Source organism: Dromiciops gliroides, chromosome 1, assembly GCF_019393635.1.
Source record: "Dromiciops gliroides isolate mDroGli1 chromosome 1, mDroGli1.pri, whole genome shotgun sequence".
In the NCBI taxonomy this organism is placed as follows: domain Eukaryota; kingdom Metazoa; phylum Chordata; class Mammalia; order Microbiotheria; family Microbiotheriidae; genus Dromiciops; species Dromiciops gliroides.
In genome coordinates, this window is record NC_057861.1 from 79,117,856 (window position 1) to 79,135,603 (window position 17,748).

The 17,748-nt window shown below is 48.2% G+C and overlaps 2 protein-coding genes across 2 annotated transcripts in view; both read left to right on the plus strand.

The window, feature by feature from the left end:
- The window catches only part of NAPRT (nicotinate phosphoribosyltransferase), a 33,123-nt gene extending 31,647 nt beyond the window's left edge, over nucleotides 1-1,476 (plus strand). Inside the window, exon 13 of the mRNA XM_043975943.1 lies at nucleotides 1,180-1,476. Coding sequence (XP_043831878.1) covers nucleotides 1,180-1,338 — 159 coding nt within the window. The 3' untranslated portion in view covers nucleotides 1,339-1,476. The remainder of the gene's footprint in view (nucleotides 1-1,179) is intronic.
- Nucleotides 1,477-1,809: 333 nt separating this feature from the next.
- Nucleotides 1,810-14,209, plus strand: MROH6 (maestro heat like repeat family member 6). The gene is made up of 14 exons (XM_043975942.1): nucleotides 1,810-2,102; nucleotides 2,459-2,611; nucleotides 3,136-3,290; nucleotides 4,274-4,445; nucleotides 4,740-4,912; nucleotides 4,997-5,134; nucleotides 5,418-5,532; nucleotides 6,077-6,220; nucleotides 6,753-6,932; nucleotides 7,166-7,321; nucleotides 8,378-8,497; nucleotides 9,945-10,047; nucleotides 11,722-11,787; nucleotides 12,366-14,209. The coding sequence occupies exons 1-14, from the start codon at nucleotides 1,812-1,814 to the stop codon at nucleotides 12,602-12,604; spliced, it is 2,205 nt and encodes a 734-aa protein (XP_043831877.1). The 5' UTR covers nucleotides 1,810-1,811; the 3' UTR covers nucleotides 12,605-14,209.
- The last annotated feature ends 3,539 nt before the right edge of the window (nucleotides 14,210-17,748 follow it).

Here is a 17,748-nt window from a genome sequence, read left to right on the forward strand (position 1 = left end):
TGCTCAGCATAGTATCTGGTGCCTAGGGAGAGTTTCCCACTTTTCCCTTTCATTTCTTTCTGTTTTGCTCTGCTTAACACTAGAAGTTCTTTAAGATTCTTTCCTATTCTGAAATTCTGTGGTTTGATTTCTCTCTAGGGAAAGCCAGTGGGTGGGGAATATCACTGTGACAGCTCCCCATTCCCAAAGGGCCAAGGCCTACAGACACAAGACACAGCTACATGGATACACATGGCACCACATTCCCGGAGGGGCCCTGGATTTTGAGTCCAAGGACCTGGCTTTGAACTCTGGCTCTGTGACCCTGGACAGAGTCCTAGCCATCCCTGCCTTTTTTGGGGAAAGCAATGCTTTTTTTTTTTTTTGGACAGCCTCTTGTCCCACACCATCTTCCCCTTCGAAAGCAACCTCTTTCATTTTGAGAGCCAGAGGGTACATCTTTATGATGCTACTTCCCAGACTCCAATTGTTTCCTGCTAACACCAACTCTGGAGGGATGGTGCCAAACTGGGAAGAGGGAAGGTACTTAAATAGAAAATAAATGGCAATCTCTTGCTCTATTGTTCATTTCCATGGGCTACAGTGGCTAGAACTCTGGGCCTGGAGTCAGGAAGACCCGAGTTCAAATCTGACTTGAGACACTTAGCAGCTTTGTGACTCTTGGGAAGTCACTTAACCCTGTTTGCCTCAGTTTCCTCATCTGTAAAATGAGCTAGAAGAGGAAATGGCAAACCCCTCCAGTATCTTTGCCAAGAAAACCCCAAATGGGGTCATAAAGTATCAGACATGACTGAAAATGACTGAACAACAAAAATGTTTTCTTCACAGAACAGTTTGAAATAAGGTCGGTGAGCCAACACATTTGTATTTGTGCCCCACAACTATCTCAAAAGCATGCCAGGTTCCCTGGACTCAGCCTGGCCAGCCAATAGAAAATTCCTACCCTGTCCCTTATAACAACCATGATAAATAACAACCAGTCTTTAGGCAGCCTTAGAGACTGTCCTTCCCATCCTCCCTCCAAGGCTACCTTCCAGGGCTGGCCCAGCTTCAGGATGGTTAAACAAGCACTTTTCCTGCCCCCCCCCCACTTCCCCATTTCACCCCCTGAATTCTGTGAACTATCATGCTGTTCTCTATTACCCAGACTGGCTAAACTGTAACTTTTGTGTTCTGCAGCTGTCCAGTGAGAAGCAGACCTCATGCTGCTTTTCAGCATCTCCTCCAGGATGGCGAACTAGCTCATCTCCGGGAGACCATCCCCAACTCAAAAGCAACCCAGAGAGAACCACATTGTTCATCCCAGGCTTGAGCTCCTTGGCCATTGATCCCCTGTGATGGGAAAGGTAACCGTGGGCCCCAGAATTTCCACCACTCCTCCTGACTTCACCTCACTGATCAGGGCCTCAGTTCCCCATCTATAAAAGGTTCAGGATGGATCCCTAAGGTCCCTTTGTGCTAAATCTTAGGCTTCTGGGATCCCTAAATTGCTTGGGTAGGGGACCCTCAACAGGTAGGTCAAATGTAAGGAATCCCCAATGAATATCATCTCCTGAAAGTTAAGAGGGAGGGGGAAAAAATCACTGCCTATTTCTGGAGCTCGGAAGCCCGTACACTAACTCCTCCCCAGCACAGCTTAGACACGCCCGCACCTGTTGCCACACCTGGCCTTGGTAGGAGTCAGGGTGAATCTCAGCAGGTGCAGGCCCTGAGGTGGACAGATTTCACACACCTGTGAGTTCCTGTCAGTGTTTGTCTTAGGGGGTGGGGAAGGAGGGCAGCACACCAAGACTGCTGCCTCAGGGCTTGATATGGCTAGAGGGAGGCGGAGATGGCCTGGGGGAGCCCAAAGGGGTCCCGCGGGGCCCTTGGGAGCCCTTACTCTGGCTGCATTGGCTGAGGGGATCCAGATCAGCCGAGAAGGAAATGGACCCAGTCAAGGGCAGCGCCCCCAGGAGTCTGAGAGCCCTACTGAACCAGTCACTGCACCAAGGACGGAGAGTGTGGAACCTGATGCTGCCAATGGGGCATTGAGGAATGAGCCCCATTCTCCAAAGGCTTTTAGCTCAGACCCTGAACCCCAGCCCTCGCAGCCTGAACAGGTACTGGGGGAATTGGGGAAGAGGATAAACAGCTCCCAGTCCAGGGTACAAAGGGCCAGTGAACAATCGGAAGGAGGGAGAGATGGAGGTATGTGGAAGAAGGTGGAGGCTTTGGGAGGTTGGTGGTAGTGAGAAGAGGCTTCAAGGTTAGAGGCCCTGAAGGGTTAGAGGGAGGTTGGGATGGGAGGAAGAAGGGCAGGGGTTGGAGAGAAGGCTTATGGGGGTGTGTTGAGGGGGATGGCAGGTAAGGGACACTGAAAACCTCGGAGTTTAGAAGGAGGCTAAGGAAAGGATAAATTGGAGGAAGAGAATATTAGATGAAGAAAGCCTTTGTTTTCCCCCCTTCCCCCATCCAGTATCTCCAGTGCCTTCCGGTCCTTGGTTCCTTGTCAGATTTTGCTGTTCAAACTGTGGTCTGCCTCGAGGATGCTGGTATCTCAGGGACCCAAGCCTTGGCCTTCAGTCTCTCTTCAGCCTTGGAGGCTCAGGGTGGACAGCTCCCAGAAAAGGTCAGGGCCCCTTTGTAAATCCAGCCCATTCGGCCTCACACAGCTCTTTCTTCCAGTCCCATCTCTCCCCTGGCTCCTTTTTCTTTGATCCCTTCCAGAGCCCTGCCCCTGATTTTCTCCATCCCCTCCCTCCTGCCCTCAGTCAGCTCTTAGGATCCAAAACTTGTCTTTTAGAACCCCAGGATCCAAGAGCCCTGGAACATCGAATCATAGAATGTCATCTAGTCTAGCCCCCTTGGTCTAAAAAAGCATGGCCACAAAGCCAGGCAGTTACCCCTTTAAATGTCTCCAGGACTGTCCTGTGGAAGAGGAATTCCATTTATTCTACTTTGTTCCACTCAGAGGACAGAATAAGGAGTAATGGGAAGTCCAAGAAGGCAGATTTGAGCCCAATATGAACCAAACCTGCACAGCAACGGACATTCCCGAAGTGGAGTGGGCAGCTCAGGAGCTCGCTGTGCCTGGGGATGCTGGGGAGAGGTTGCAGGGATCAGATCTCAGTGAGCTCACGCCTCCTTTCCCAGGTACGGGAGGTGGTCCAGGGACTACACGGACAGATGGCTCAGCTCTTGGAAGGCAGGGCAAGGAGGGTGGCCCTGAGGGCACTTTGCTCATTGGCTGCAGAACACACACATGAAGTGGTCCAGACCCTACTGTCTCACTCTCTGCCTTGTGACAGGTATTGGGCACCCCCACCCCCTGGGCCTCCTGGACAGGAAAGGAGCCGGATATCCTGGCATCCCCAGCTACCCTCCCCTTCCTCCTCCTGAGGTCTGTTGTGTCTGCTCTGCTGAGGTCAATTGGCACCCACACCCCAGCTCCTAATTAGTACCCAGCCCTAATTAGTGCCTGCTCTGCATTCCAACTCCCACAAGCCAGGCTAGGCCAGGAGCCAAGATTCTGGACTTCTTGCCTGCTTGGTCATAGACACCTGGGTCATGAACCCATTTATCAGACTGGACAGAGAAAGGCTGGTATTAGAACCAGGGGAGAATATCCTCTCAGTGTTCTTCTTTTGTTCCATGGTTTCCCACATTCCTCCCTATCCTCAGTCCCTCGGTCTTTGACTTCCAAGGTCTCCTTTCCCCCTAGACTTCCCACAGTCTGGGTACCCCCTTAATCACTGAGTCCCTTCAACCCTAGGGTCTTTCCTCTAAGATCTAGGCCCCATCAGTTCATGTCTTTCTTTTCAGTTCCAGGGTCCCCTCTGTTCCAGGGGCTCCCTCATTCCCAGTCTCCCCTAAATTCGAAGATCTACCTCAGTCCTCTGGGCTCCTATCAGGCCCAAGTTTTCCTTCACTTTTTCCCCAGACTCTCCTACACTCTGGCTCTCATCTCAGTCCCCAAATCCCCTTACCTCCAGAGGTCTCCCCCAAGTCCGGGGGCTCTTCTTCCCAAGGTCGTTCAATAAGCATTTGTTAAGTACTTACTTAGCACTGTGCTATGGTACACAAAAGTATACAAAGGGAGGTGGCTCCCCTAAATCCAATGATCCCTTCAGTCCCAGAATCTCCTCTGAGATCCCATGGCTTCCCACAAGGGACCTCCCAGGCTGGGTTTTCCCTCAGCCCTACAGTCCCCATCCCAGAGGTACTGGATTCCTCTCCCCAGTTCTCACCCTGGGACCTTCATCCACCCAGACTCTGCCTCCTTTATCCGCAGTGCAGCTGCTGAGTTGTGGCGAGGCCTGAGCCGGAACCAGAGGGTGAACGGGCTGGTTCTGGTGCACCTGCTGCAGGAGGTGAAGGGCCCACCCCGGCCCCAGGGCCCCAGTCCCAGCTCCAGTCCAGGCCTGAGTCCCCAGGTGGCCAAGCCCCAAGCCCAGGCTTTGGCTGTGAGTCAAGTCCTCGTTTGGGGTAGCTTGGAGGAGGGAAGGAAGGCAAGACCAAGGTGGGAAGGGAGAGGGGGCAATTTGAATACCCATGTGAGGTCCAGAGGGTCAAGGACTGATTCAAGGGTGTAGGTATTTCAGTACTTGTGAGGTGTGTGCCCCAGACCTATCTGAAGTGTTGTCTGTGGTATATCTCACACATGTCAGAAGTGTCTTACGTGGGATCAAAAAGTATGTCCCAGGAATGTGAGGAGAGTCACAGGTGCATGCCCAGGAATGTCTCGTGTGTCTCTGTAGGCCACAAGAGCGCTAGGAGAGATGTTGGCAGTGTCAGGATGTGTGGCTGCCACGAGGGGCTTCTACCCACAAGTGCTCATTGCATTGGTTACACAGCTGCACCAGCTGGCCTGGTGTGCCCACTCCCCCCAGGTTCAAGTGAAGGTCCGGGGCCCTCCCCCTAACCATGCTAGGTGAGATCCATATGGGATGTGGGGGCTAAAGGTGGGGCAATTGGTGACCCCACCTCACTGCTGAACCTTTCCCCTGCCCCCCAGCTGTGCTGTGGAAGCTTTGAAGGCCCTGCTCAATGGGGATGGAGGCCGAATGGTGGTGACCTGTATGGAGCAGAGTGGGGGCTGGAGGCGCCTGATTGGAACTGGGACCCATCTGGAGGGTGTCCTCCTGCTGGCCAGGTCTGAGCATGGGGGATGGATACACAGGGAGACTGGACATTATGGGGCCCCAGGGTGGGGGGACATGAAACAGAGATGAAGGGAGTCCCAGGAGGATGGTCTCAGAATCTTCCTTAGTTCTTCAGGCTGACCAGAACTAAGTATTGCTTGGGGGCTGGTTGATGGAAGAGAGTGTATTAGAGCACGGGATAATAGTGCTGGGGCATTTGGAGGATGGGGAACAGATCGTCAGGGTTCCTTCCTCACTCTCCTTCATCCTCTCCCCTTCCTGTGTCCTCCCAAGTGCCTTGGTGGCTCATGCTGACCACCACCTGCGTGGGCTCTTTGCAGACCTACTCCCACGGCTACAAAGCTCGGATAAAGCTCGGCGCCTGACAGCTATGGCCTTCTTCACCGGGGTGAGCACTCCTGGGTTGAGTGAGGGCCACAGGGACAGCTAGGTGGCACAGTGGATAAAACCCTGGCCCTGGATTCAGGAGGACCCAAGTTCAAATCTGGTCTCAGACACTAGCTGTGTGACCCTGGGCAAGTTACTTAACCCTCATTGCCCCGCAAAAATAAACAAACAAAAAAAGAGTGAGGGCCACAGGGACCCAGGGGCCTTTCACCTGTGCCCTTGCCTTGTTCCTCCAGGATTGTGTGGTGGACAGAGTGGGTTAGGTGTCAGAAGAGCTGGGTTCTAGTCCTGGCTACGTGACCTTGAGCAAATAACTTTCCTTCTCAGTGCCTCAGTTTCCTCCTATGTAAAATAGTGATAATAGTCTCTGGCTCCTGAGATCTTTTCTGGAATGCAGAGGTAGGGATAACAGTGCTGAGGAGGGGCTTGACCCACGATGACAGTGAGGTGGGAGGAAAGCTAGGCCTTCCTCAGGAATTCCCAGGATCCCCCCACCCCATCCAGAAGTGCCCATTTCCTGAGTCACCCCTATCCCAACTCCTCAGCTTCTTCAGAGTCAGCCCACAGCAAAGCTACTGAGAGATGAAGTCATTGTGCAGCGTCTGATGGCCTGGCAGGCAGACCCGGAGCCCACTGTGCGCTGGCTTGGCCTCCTCGGCCTGGGCCACCTGGCCCTGAACCACAGAAAGGTGAGGCCTGGCCTGTGCAGAATGCCCCTGCCTAGTGAGGGGGGCTGGCAGGCCGGTGGGGTGCTCCACTGTGGGGGTGGCTCGCTGGGTGTGCTACAGGTGGGAAAGAGACTAGATTCCACTTCCAGGGAATCCCTAGTACTGGAGGGGGTGGGAAGAGCAATGGAGCAGTGTCAGCTCTGTTATCCAAAGGTGGCCAAATCTTCGGGTTTACCTGAGGTCAGTACCTCATCCCATTTTAATACCAGCCTGAGCTAAACAACACAGGGGCTGTGGTAGAAGGCGGGAACCACAGGTTTCAAAATGAATGATGAAAGGCCAGCATCCAATAGGAAAACAGAATTTGAATTAGCCGCAGTTTGGGTTTAGGTCTCTGTGGATTACCCGCGGTTGTAGACTGCCCGCGGGTGGCAGCGGGTCAGGATTTTCCGGAGAAGTCTGGGCTGGGAAGTGGGGGGCAAGGTGCCAAGGCGGGAGGGGGAAGGGGGGGCGGGGGCGGGGCAGCATTCCTGACGCCGCGGGTTCCGCGCAGGCGCGGCACGTTGGGACGCTGCTCCGGGCTCTGCTGGGCGCGCTGGGCGAGGCGGACACGCGTCTGGTGGGGGCGGCCCTGGGCGCGCTCCGGAGGCTCCTGCTGAGGCCGAGGGCACGGGGGCGCGTGAGCGCGCAATGCACCAGCCTGGGCTCGCGCCTGAGGCCACTGCTGGACCACGTGAGCGGGGCTGGGCGAAGGGGGAGGGATCAGTGGACAGGCTCCGCCCCCTCCCCTTATTAGGCCTCTCGTTTGCCCGGGTTTCTTTTTGGCTCCTCTGCCCTGTCCACTCTTAAGTACCGCCCACTCAAACGCGAGCACCGCCCCCTACCAATCTTAGTCCCGCCCCCTATTCCCGCTCCTCCCACTGACCGCCCCTTCCCTCCAGCTCACTCTTCTCTGCCCTTTTCCAGGACCAGGATTCAGTCCGTGCCTCTGCTATTGGGCTCCTGGGCACCTTGGTGGGTCGTTGCTCCCCGCGGCGCACTAGGGCGGTGCGCGAGCTGGTGCTGGGCAGCCTGGTGACCTTGTTGCTGCGCCTGCAAGACCCGAGCCTGGATGCTGCTGAGGTCCGGGGTGCCCCAATCCCCCTCACCCCGTCCTTCTCTCCCCAACCAGGAGCCTGGAGTCCGGGCCTCTCCCCACCCCCAACTTCCAGTTCAGTTCCCTGCCTCCCTGTCCCCAATCCAGGACCCCCTTGTTCCCCTGGGGCCCCGAGTTTTCCCATCCTCTGTTGATGGTCCCCAAATCCAGACGCCCTCTCCTATTCTTCAAAGTTCATAGTCAACACTTTATCCTTAGTCTGTTATGGTCTGGGGAATACAAACACCAAAACAAACCAGGGAGATAACTTTTTAGTACCCAATACATTGGCTTGAACTGAATTGAATTACTTGGGAGAACACACATTTACACAGATACACAAATACAGAATATTTGTGTTATTACTAAACAATGCCAAGTGATTTCAAGAGGGAGAGAGCTTGAACTAGGGGGCATCAGAAAAGACCTCTTTTAGGAGATAGTAGCAAGACTGTCTTTGAGGGAAGCTAGAGCTTGTAAGAGGGAGAGGGGAGAAGGGAATATATTCCACATGGGGGGGGCCACTGGTGCAAAGATGGGGAGGCCATCATCCCTCTCAGTTGAGCCACAGTTCTAGGAAGGTCACACCCTTCCCCCAGATCTGCAATCTTTCCCTCAGAAGCCCCAGATCCCTAGACCTCCCTCTTTCTTGCTCTCCCAAACTTCAGGAGGTCAAGACAGTCTCCATCCCTGTTCCTTTTGCTTTTCCTAAGGTGACGACTAGTGTTAGAGCCTCCTTCCTTCAACCCTTTCCTTGATGCCCCCCTACCCTCCAATCTTATTCCTTCCCCTGGCTCTCTCTAGAGGGTGGGGGTCAGGATGCTCTGGAGGAGTCAGGAGCAGAGGGCTGTTATGTAAGATGGCCCTAGGAAACAGGTCCTGCCTGCCAATACAGGGAGGGTTGGGACCTTGGGTTTGGTACTTCTGTCCCTTTTCTCACCTCAAACATCTTCTCCCACGGCTTCTCGGTAATGGGGAAGGAAGTGCATGTTCCCCGGCCTGACTATACCCTAACCCCCCCCCATTTGGCCCTTTTCACCCAGAGTGCAGAGTGGACATTAGCACGTTGTGACCGATTCCTGCACTGGAGGCTCTTGGAGGAGATCTCAGCCATGGTTCACTATGACAGCCCAGAGGCTCTAAGCCGCACCTGCAGACGCCTGGTCAGTGGGGACTCCAGCAGGGATAGTATAGAAAACCAGAGCCTTAACCGAAAGGCTCCCCCCAAAACTAGCTCCTACTTCCCTCCCTTATCACCTCCACACTTGTACTTACTGTTCTTCCCAGCTTCAAATACAAACTAGAAGAAACAACAGGTAAGCCACCTGATGTTCCCCTTTGGATCTCTTTACTATCCCTTTACGCCAATGACAATCCCTCTCCTTAAAGCTCACCATCCTTAGGGACTCACAGAGATGGAGCCATTATGTCTTAGTGCATAGAGACCCAGTCTCAGAGTTAGGATGACCTGAGTTGAAGTCCTACCTCCAGCATATAGTGACTGTGTGGCTGTGGGCAAAGTCACTTAACCAGTTAAGGCTCTGGGCATCTCTAAGACCATAAATTGCAGAGAAGGTTGCTAACTTGCATCAGTAGAGTGAGTTCTTTCATTCAGGAAATTCTGTATACCAATGAAATCACAGGTTCACTATTCCTATCCTCTATTGGGCTGGGGGGAGAGGGGGCGGGTCTCTTTCAGCAAAGATAATACTTAGTTTACCCACAGAGGAGAAATTTAGTGTCTCTGGTGAATTTCCTTTTTCACCTTTTTCACCCTTAAAAACTGCATGCAGGAAGCTGGACACAGACCTCTTCTGTGGTCACTTGTGTTCTTCCCAGGGCAGGATTTGCCTGGAATTAATAAAGTCTTGGGCTTCTCAGGCATTTTCCTCAGGGGTGTGAGAAAATAATTATTAATAATGAATTTCTAGGAGAAATCCAGAAACTGCTCTCTCCCCCTCCCCAGAGCCCGCAGCTTCACAAAAGGAATGCAGACTGATCTTTCTGACTACGTAGGGGAAGGAAACTCACCTTGACTTCCCCCAAGTCATCTCAATCAATGGAATTGAATGATGTTAACCAGTTATCTTAGATCAATGTGTGGTGACCCGCCTCTACCTGAAAAAGGATAAAAATCCCTGAGGACACGGGTCGACTTTTACTCTCTTACCCTGGGCTCACTCTCTCTCCCCAGCCCTCCATAGTGGGGAAGTTATTCAGACATGTGTTCAAATTAATAATAAATGTTTGCTGCCCAAACTGATGCAATAGCCTGTAATTTATAAGTAGCAATATCTTAGAAACCCCAGCCTGGTTCTCCAATGATTTAGAACAGAAACAGGCATAGCCCCCCAATATTCTATTTATTTATTTTTGCAGGGCAATGAGAGTTAAGTGACTTGCCCAGGGTCACACAGCTAGTGTCAAGTGCCTGAGGTCAAATTTTAACTCAGATCCTCCTGAATCCAGGGCTGATGCTTTATCTACTGCGCCACCTAGATGCCCCTAGCCCCCCAATATTTCAAACAACATAGTGGGGACCATGAGCTTTTCCCCATGTTGACCTGAGATGTCTATCCTCATGCAGACCATGTCTCCCTTTGTCCTCAGGTGCAGTGGTACCCTGGCCGAGCCTCTGACTTCTTGAACCAGGCCCAGGGCTACCTGAGGAGTCCCCAGATTCCCATTCGTCGGGTAGCAGCCATGTTCATAGGTAAGCTCTAGCTAGTCATAGTCATTCCTCCAGGTGGCCAACCCCAGGAGTACTCATTCAACTATTCCCTGTAGCTGGGGCTCGATTGAATGAGAATCCCTTTTAGCAGAGCCATCTGTTCTTAAACCCCCACGTGTTTTTTCCTTTTCTTTTTTAAAAAAAATTCCATTATATTCCTTGTTCTTCCTCCCCTCCTAGAGTGCCTCACCTTATAATAAAGTAAGGGAAAAAGAAAGGAAAAAAATTCCACAAAACTAAGTAACATATTTTAAAAATCTACCATATGGTCCCTCATTTCTGCAAAAGAATGAGGGGAGTTATCTTCTCATATCTCTTCTTTGGGGCCAAGTTTGGTCATTATAATTTGTCAGCTTTTGATTGTTATAATTCTTTCCACTTACATTTTTGTAATCACTGTATATTGTTTTCCTGGTTCTGCTTACTTTAATTTGCATCAATTCATATAAGTCTTTTCCTACTTCACTGTAATCATGCTCTTCATTTCTTACAGCACAGTAAAATTCTATTACATTCATGTTTCACAATTTATTTATTCATTCTCCAATCTATAAGTATCTACTTTATTTCCAGTTTTTTGCTACCATAGAAAGTGCCGCTATAAATATCTTGGTGTATATGGGGCCTTTCTGTTTGCCATTGATCTCTTTGGGGTATATTCCTAACAGTAAAAGCTCTGGATTGAAGGGTATGGTTATTTTAGTAATTTTCTTAGCATAATTCTCACTTGTTTTTCAGAATGGCATTACAAATTCATAACTATCACTCATACATCAGTGGCTCACGTAATGTCTCAAAGATCTGCAAACACCAGTCCAATAATCATATCTGACCTTTCTTGCAATACTTTAGAATATAATTCAGTAAGGCCCAGAGACTTGACCTCATCAAAAGCTGCTAGGTGCTCTCTATCTCTTCATTTAGGTTTCATTTCCCAATTAACTAGTTTTTTTCTTTAGTCCTTCCTAGTCTGCCAATTATTTCCTTGGTAGAGAATTTCTGAAGCAGAATAAGAGTTGGGTAGTTCTTCCCTCTCTTCCCATTCACCTTAAGCAGTTGTTCTATCTCTTCTTTAATCTTTTTTGCCCTAACATCGCTTTTAAAAAAAAGCCCTTTTGCTGTCCTTGGTATTTTTTATCAGCTTTCTTTCCCCTGGCACTAACCATGCCATCTTCATATATTTATCCTTGATTATCTGCCTTCTTTCCTATCTTCTACACATTCTCTAATTGATTCAAAATCTCATCAGCATCCATTCTTCTTGCACCATTCCTGTAGCAAACCTTCTCTTTTGGAGTGATTCTTTTAAAAATATGTTTGTTGGAGGCAGCTAGGTGGTGTGGTAGATAGAGCACTGGCCTTGGAATCAGGAGTACCTGAGTTCAAATCCAGCCTCAGACACTTGACACTTACTAGCCGTGTGACCTTGGGCAAGTCACTTAACCCCAATTGCCTCAAAAAACAAACAAAAATATGTTTGTCAGCAGGTTTGCTGCATGTAGATAACCCTCTTTCCTTTCTTCCTCAGTGGAATTATATTTCATTCTTGAGAGTTTCTCTTCCTTCTTGATGAAAGGCATAGCCCTAGAGACCTTTATGAGAAGTTGGCCGCATTCAGAGCTGTGGGGTCTGATGATCCAAACTCTTTGGTTTCAGGGTTTCTGATCCATCACATGGACCCTGACTGTGTCAACCCTGGCTTGGTGGACTCACTGCTGCATGGTAGGAAAGAGACACTAAACATGTTGAGTACTTGGGGCTCATGGGGTGGACGGACAATCACCAAGGCAATGAGAATGTGTCAGGGTGATTGTTGGGTGTAAAAAGAGAGTGAGGAGCAGAATGGTCTGCCTTTACTATGGTGCATGTATGACAGTATAAGCACTGGTTTCTTTCTTTCTTTTTTTTTTGGCCAGGCAACGAGGGTTAAGTGACTTGCCCAGGGTCACACAGCTAGTAAGTGTCAAGTGTCTGAGGTCAGATTTGAACTCGGGTCCTCCTGAATCCAGGGCCGGTACTTTATCCACTGTGCCACCTAGCTGCCCCCTAAGTACTGGTTTCTGAGAGTATCTTCTCTGATGGCTCTTGTCCTCTGGGAGCCCCCCTGCTGAGGGGGAGATGGAGAACACACACACACACACACACACACACACACACACACACACTACCTAAAGAAGGAAGTTATGGAGAAAGCAGGTCAGGTTAGAGTGGCAGGGAGATTGATGGGGAGGGAGGAAAGCTGAGGACCTGGACCTTCCAAGGATCTAACATCTCACCTTTCTCCTAATTTCCCACTGCAGACCTTGGGGAAATGCAGTGGGACGCTGAGCCTTGCATTCGGGATGTCTCCCACATCACCATGCACCAAGTGCGGCTAGTGTGCCGGGACCAGGACTCTCCCCGGCGTGGCAGCTTCTCCCCTTGGCAGCTGTTATGCTGCTGGGGCCACCGCCAAGATCGGGAGAGACCGGTCTATGAGGACAGCCCCTTCAAGCCTAGGAGCCGGGCTGGCCTTTGGGGGTGTGGGGCCCCCTCCTGAGCTGCTTCCTAGCTCTGTTTTGAAGAGTACTTGCTCAGCCAAAGAAGCAAGGTCCCTTGCTCTTGCCCAGACCTCACTTGGGTATTCACAACCCAGGCATGGAGATGGATTCCTTAAACCCTTCCTAGGGGAGAACCTTCCTATCTACCTGGGAGCCTGTTCCTAGGTGAAAGGTGGAGCCCCTGGACACTTCTCTTTGGTGTGACATCTTTAGGATGGTCACAGCCAGTTTAGGGATCTCTCAGATTTTCTCATTTTTACTTCCTGGCCCCATAAGATCATGTAAGCCAGGAACCCATCACCCCTTAATGCATCCAGCCTGTGGACCAAACTGTATATGTCAAACACTCTCCAGGGGAAGTGGATATTCCCTCTCTCTACCTCCCTCATTCCCCAAATGGAAAGGTTTCTCCTACCTGTTACTGATGGGTCATCCCACCTGGCTCTGAGATGTGGGTGGGGATCCCAAAGAGAAGGCATAAGGGTATCCCCTCCCTCTTTAGTGAAGAGAAGGCTGGAGACAAGGGTGTGTAGATACAGGGAAGCCAAATGCTACCTCATCTCCCAACCCCTCAATACCTCCCGTACCCTAACCCTTGTCTTCTGTCCTACTCCTTTCAAAAGTGGTCTGTAGGACATGGCAGTAAGACTGAGAAGAAAGAGAAAGACCTGGGCTCTGCCATAACTAGCAGCATGACCTTTGTCACTTGTCCCCTTGGATCCCTCCTTTGTTAAATGGAGAGAAGCAATAGAAAAAATGAGCTCCCCTCCCTCCTCAGTAACAGGCTCTCTCAGCCTGGGGCATCAGTGACCCAGACCAGAGAGGGCTCCCAGCATGAGCCAAGCACAGGGGCACAATCAGGAGGGCAAGCTAGCTTTCCCTCTGGTCTCCAGCACTTTATAATAGATAGAGTCTTTTTATGCACTGATTGATAGGATTTAGATATGTTTTATTTCTCTGCTGATGTGTCCTAGCTATTAAAAGTGTAAGCTCTTTGAAGGCAGGGGCTCCCTCTTATTCATTTGTGCCCCCACCCCTCCACTTCAGTGCTAAGCATGGTTTTTCCCCTTCCTCAGTAAAATAAGAATACTTCCATTCCTTTTCTCATGGGGTTGTTGGGAGGAAAGCACCCTGTAAGTCCTAAATGGATAGCAATGGGAGTTGCAGCTGATTTTATTATTATATGATAAATAGATGTCTGTTGAATGAATGAAGAATAGAAGAGTACATAAAACAAGTAAGAGACAGGGGGCTCAGGGCCAGGCAGCATCAGGACCTGAATGTGCCTTCTCACCATGGCCGTTTTCCACCCTCCTATCTTACAAGTACCTCCCTGCAGCTTTCTCCCCAACCCTCCTACCCCCATTTCCCCCAACTTTACACCTCTTGGAGGAACCTATTGCTCTGGGAACCGAATGTCAGATCTATAGCTACTACTTCTGAAAAGGGTGTCAGTTAACTGCCCTACTGTTCCCCTTAGCAACCTTGTGCCTTCCCAGACCAAAACATCCTTCTGTGGCCACCACTTCCTTGCTTATGATATCTCTCCCTATAAAATATAAACTCCTGGAGGGCAGGTCCTGTTTCACTTTTGTATTTGTATGTCCAGTAAGGCACTTAGTGCCTTACACATCATGCATAATAAATACTTTTTCATTCATTCATTCAATGTAGTAAAGATCTGAGTGGGTGGACCAAAGGGAGCTGGGAGATTCTATAAAGAGATTACAAAGTTCAGGAAATCGAGGGCAATTATTTTTCAGTTACAGATTAAATGAGAGTTTTGATCCTGTGTATAAAAGTAGGGAGGGAAGTAGAAAGTACACTGGACCTGTCAGGTAAGGATTAGGCATAAGGCTAGGCATCCTCCACAGTTAAAAGGACTGTTGTGAAGATCAAATGAGATATTTGTAAATCTCTTAGCACAGTGTCTGACATATAACAGCTGCTATAAAAATGCTTATTCCTCCCCCACCTGAAATTTGCTTCAGTAAAATAGCTTAGGTAGCCTTCCTGTCTCATTTCCCATTAGGATTCTCAGCTTCATCTCCACTCCTTGGGACCTGCAAAGAAACACTCACATAGTTTAAAATACATTTGCTATGGAGGAGCTACACTGTTGCATCGCAGCCTTCCTGCCACTAGGCTGTTCAACAATGGAGTTACGATCAGGAGCTGTCTAGACTTTCTCCTTGGATTCTCTACCCAGCAGTGGAGCAATATCTCTACTTCTCTGCCTTGACTCTGAAAGGTTTCCTCTAGTGTCATTTCTAGCATCTAATCTATTCATCCTCTTCCCAATCCCTCCATGATAGTTTTTCTCAAGTTCCCTTGTCTTTATGCTTTATTTAACATAGTTGGGGCTAGAGAAATAAGTTTAAAATAAACAGTAGGTGTTAAATTGGATTTATTGGCTTCTAGATGGGCAAGTAACTTCCCTATTCCAAGGGGAAATAGTTTGCTTAAAAACCTTTGAATGGAAATGAGTAACCTCTTGCCAAAGGTTCAATGCTGATGACATATGGATACAGATGCCATATATCTGGGAGGATCTAAGCAAATGCATACTTCTTCCTCCACATTACTGATTTTTAAAAACCGTCTTTTGTCTTCTCATTGCTCTGTCACTCTAGTCTAAAGAGCAGAAAGGGTAGCTAGACCTTTTAAGGGTTGGCTGTTGGGTTCTAGAGATCGGTGCAACTTGATACTCAAATGGATCTATGATTTCATGAATTTGGGAATTCTCCCCAAAGAGGCAGATTGAACTTATTGACACCTGCTTATCCTGTGTGAGATGTCCATGTCATTCCAAAAGTTCACCCCAAGGGTCTGCCCAATGTGCTGGAGGCCTTTCTCAATTTCTTATTACATTGCAAAGGGACCAGCAATTGTCCACTTGCTGTTCCTTGTTCTTTCCACGTGACCAGCCTAGCTTCTCTCTCTCTCTCTCTCTCTCTCTCTCTCTCTCTCTCTCTCTCTCTCTCTCTCTCGGCAATAAGGGTTAAGTGACTTGCCCAGGGTCACACAGCTAGTAAGTGTCAAGTGTCTGAGGCCGAATTTGAACTCGGGTCCTCCTGAATCCAGGGCCAGTGCTTTATCCACTGCACCACCTAGCTTCCCTCCATCATACAGTTCTTGCCCACATCCTTTTCTGCCATTCTTGAAAGTTCCTTGTATGTTGCAGCATGCTCATACCCATCATGTACTTCTTCATTATTGCCCTCTGTGTGACACTAATTTTTAATTCTTTGGAGACAAGTGCATTCCATGTCTCACTGCCATTTAGTAATACTAGTAGAATGTTAGCATTGAAAGACAAGCCTTTGTTTTTCTGGGAAGCTTATGGTCAGCAAAGGAGCATTCCAGAGAAGCTATCAAATTCTCTCTCTTCCTCCTCCTCCTCCTATTTATTGTCCATATGTACTGTGTAGCCTAGATTTATATATTGTTGGACAAGCCAAAATGGCGTTTAGCTAAATGCAGATTGAAATCCAAACAATAGCTATTCTTCATCCACTTGGTCTTCCTTATGTGAATGGATGGACTGAACTCTTTTGAATGATCATAGATTTCTTCCAGTGAGCTTGATGAAATAAGCACCATTATCTCTGCAAATGGGAGCATCCAAAGGACCTAGACATATACAGGAAATCCCTCTTTGAATTAGACTCTGGCAGAGCTCCTTCATTACAGTGGTGAATACCTTTAAGGAACATACATCTTTCCTGTTCTGTGATTCACCTGATGTTTATTATCAGAAGGTGGTTGAATAAGGTTATTTCTGTTGTTATATCTTCAAGGAATCTTGAATATTTTTTTTTGGGGGGGTGAGACAATTGGGGTTAAGTGACTTGCCCAGGGTCACACAGCTAGTAAGTGTCAAGTGTCTGAAGTCAGTTGAAGTAACTTAATTCTGAACTATTTAAATGATTGAAAATAAAAATGATAAAATTAGTAGACAAAATTAATAACATCTATACCAACTATAATAATTTCTTCTAATTTTAAACAATGTATTTTTTTCTTTTCTTTTTAAAAATACATTTTGATGTCTTTTATTTTTATGTCATTTCAGTTTTTCCCTCTACCTCTTGCCCTCTCCATTCCATATTGACAAAAGACCTTTTTTAGAATACAAAAGAAAAAGAAGAGGGCCAAACAGTCAAACCAATCAATACATTGAGAAATTCTGACAATATAAGCAATATTCCACATCTCCCACCTCTGCAAAGGAGTAGGGGAGGTATCTTCTCATATCTCTTCTTTGGGGCCAAGCTTGTTCTTTGTACATTTTGTAATACTCTTTTTTTTTTGGTAATATTCATTTTTGATTGTCTTGTGCTAGTTGTTCTTTCCATTTACTAATCAATGTAAGTTAATTCCCATTAGAAGGAGACAAAAAACAAACAAACAAACCAGAAAGTGTCTTAATCATTAAACATACAACTCATTTGGCAGAGAGACATAGCTACCAAATATCACACCAGGTTAGAATAGAAACCCATTTGTGAAATCTTACAAAGAAGGCAGATAGATAATTATAAGCATTATTGTCTCACAAAGCAGAGGGAATCAGTGTAGACTAAAACAAGTTTAAGGAAAGGGTGGCAAGATAGCCAACTTAGCAATCATTCCAAAGACATTTAAGGATGAAAATAAAAGAACTATAAACAGAAGAAAAATGAAAAAGATACGCGAATGGAATTTTACATAGTAAGCTTTATAGTCTCAGCTTCTAAGTTAAGGGAGTCAGGAGATAGGAATATGAGAGAAATCTTAGAAACCTGTTGTCTGTCCTTAGCGTGAGCGGACATATGGAAAAAAGTTCCTGGGAGAAGTGGTCTTGAGCCAAATAAGAAGGAAATTGTGTAGGTGAATTATAGACTACTGGACTAATGAACTTAGAGAATGAATTTGAAGAAGCAACTACCCCCAATATGTTCTGTATACAATCATTTGTACATAGTTGTTTGTATGCCATTGCCCCACTTAAGTGCGAGCTCTTTGCTGCAGTGTTAGTCATAAAATGTCAAAAAGCCCCAGTCACTCAGCCATTCAGTTAAAACTTATCATGCCAGGCCATGCTAAGTGGTTAGGGATATTAAAAAAGGCCCCCTTCCCCCACCAAAAAAAGTCCCTGCTT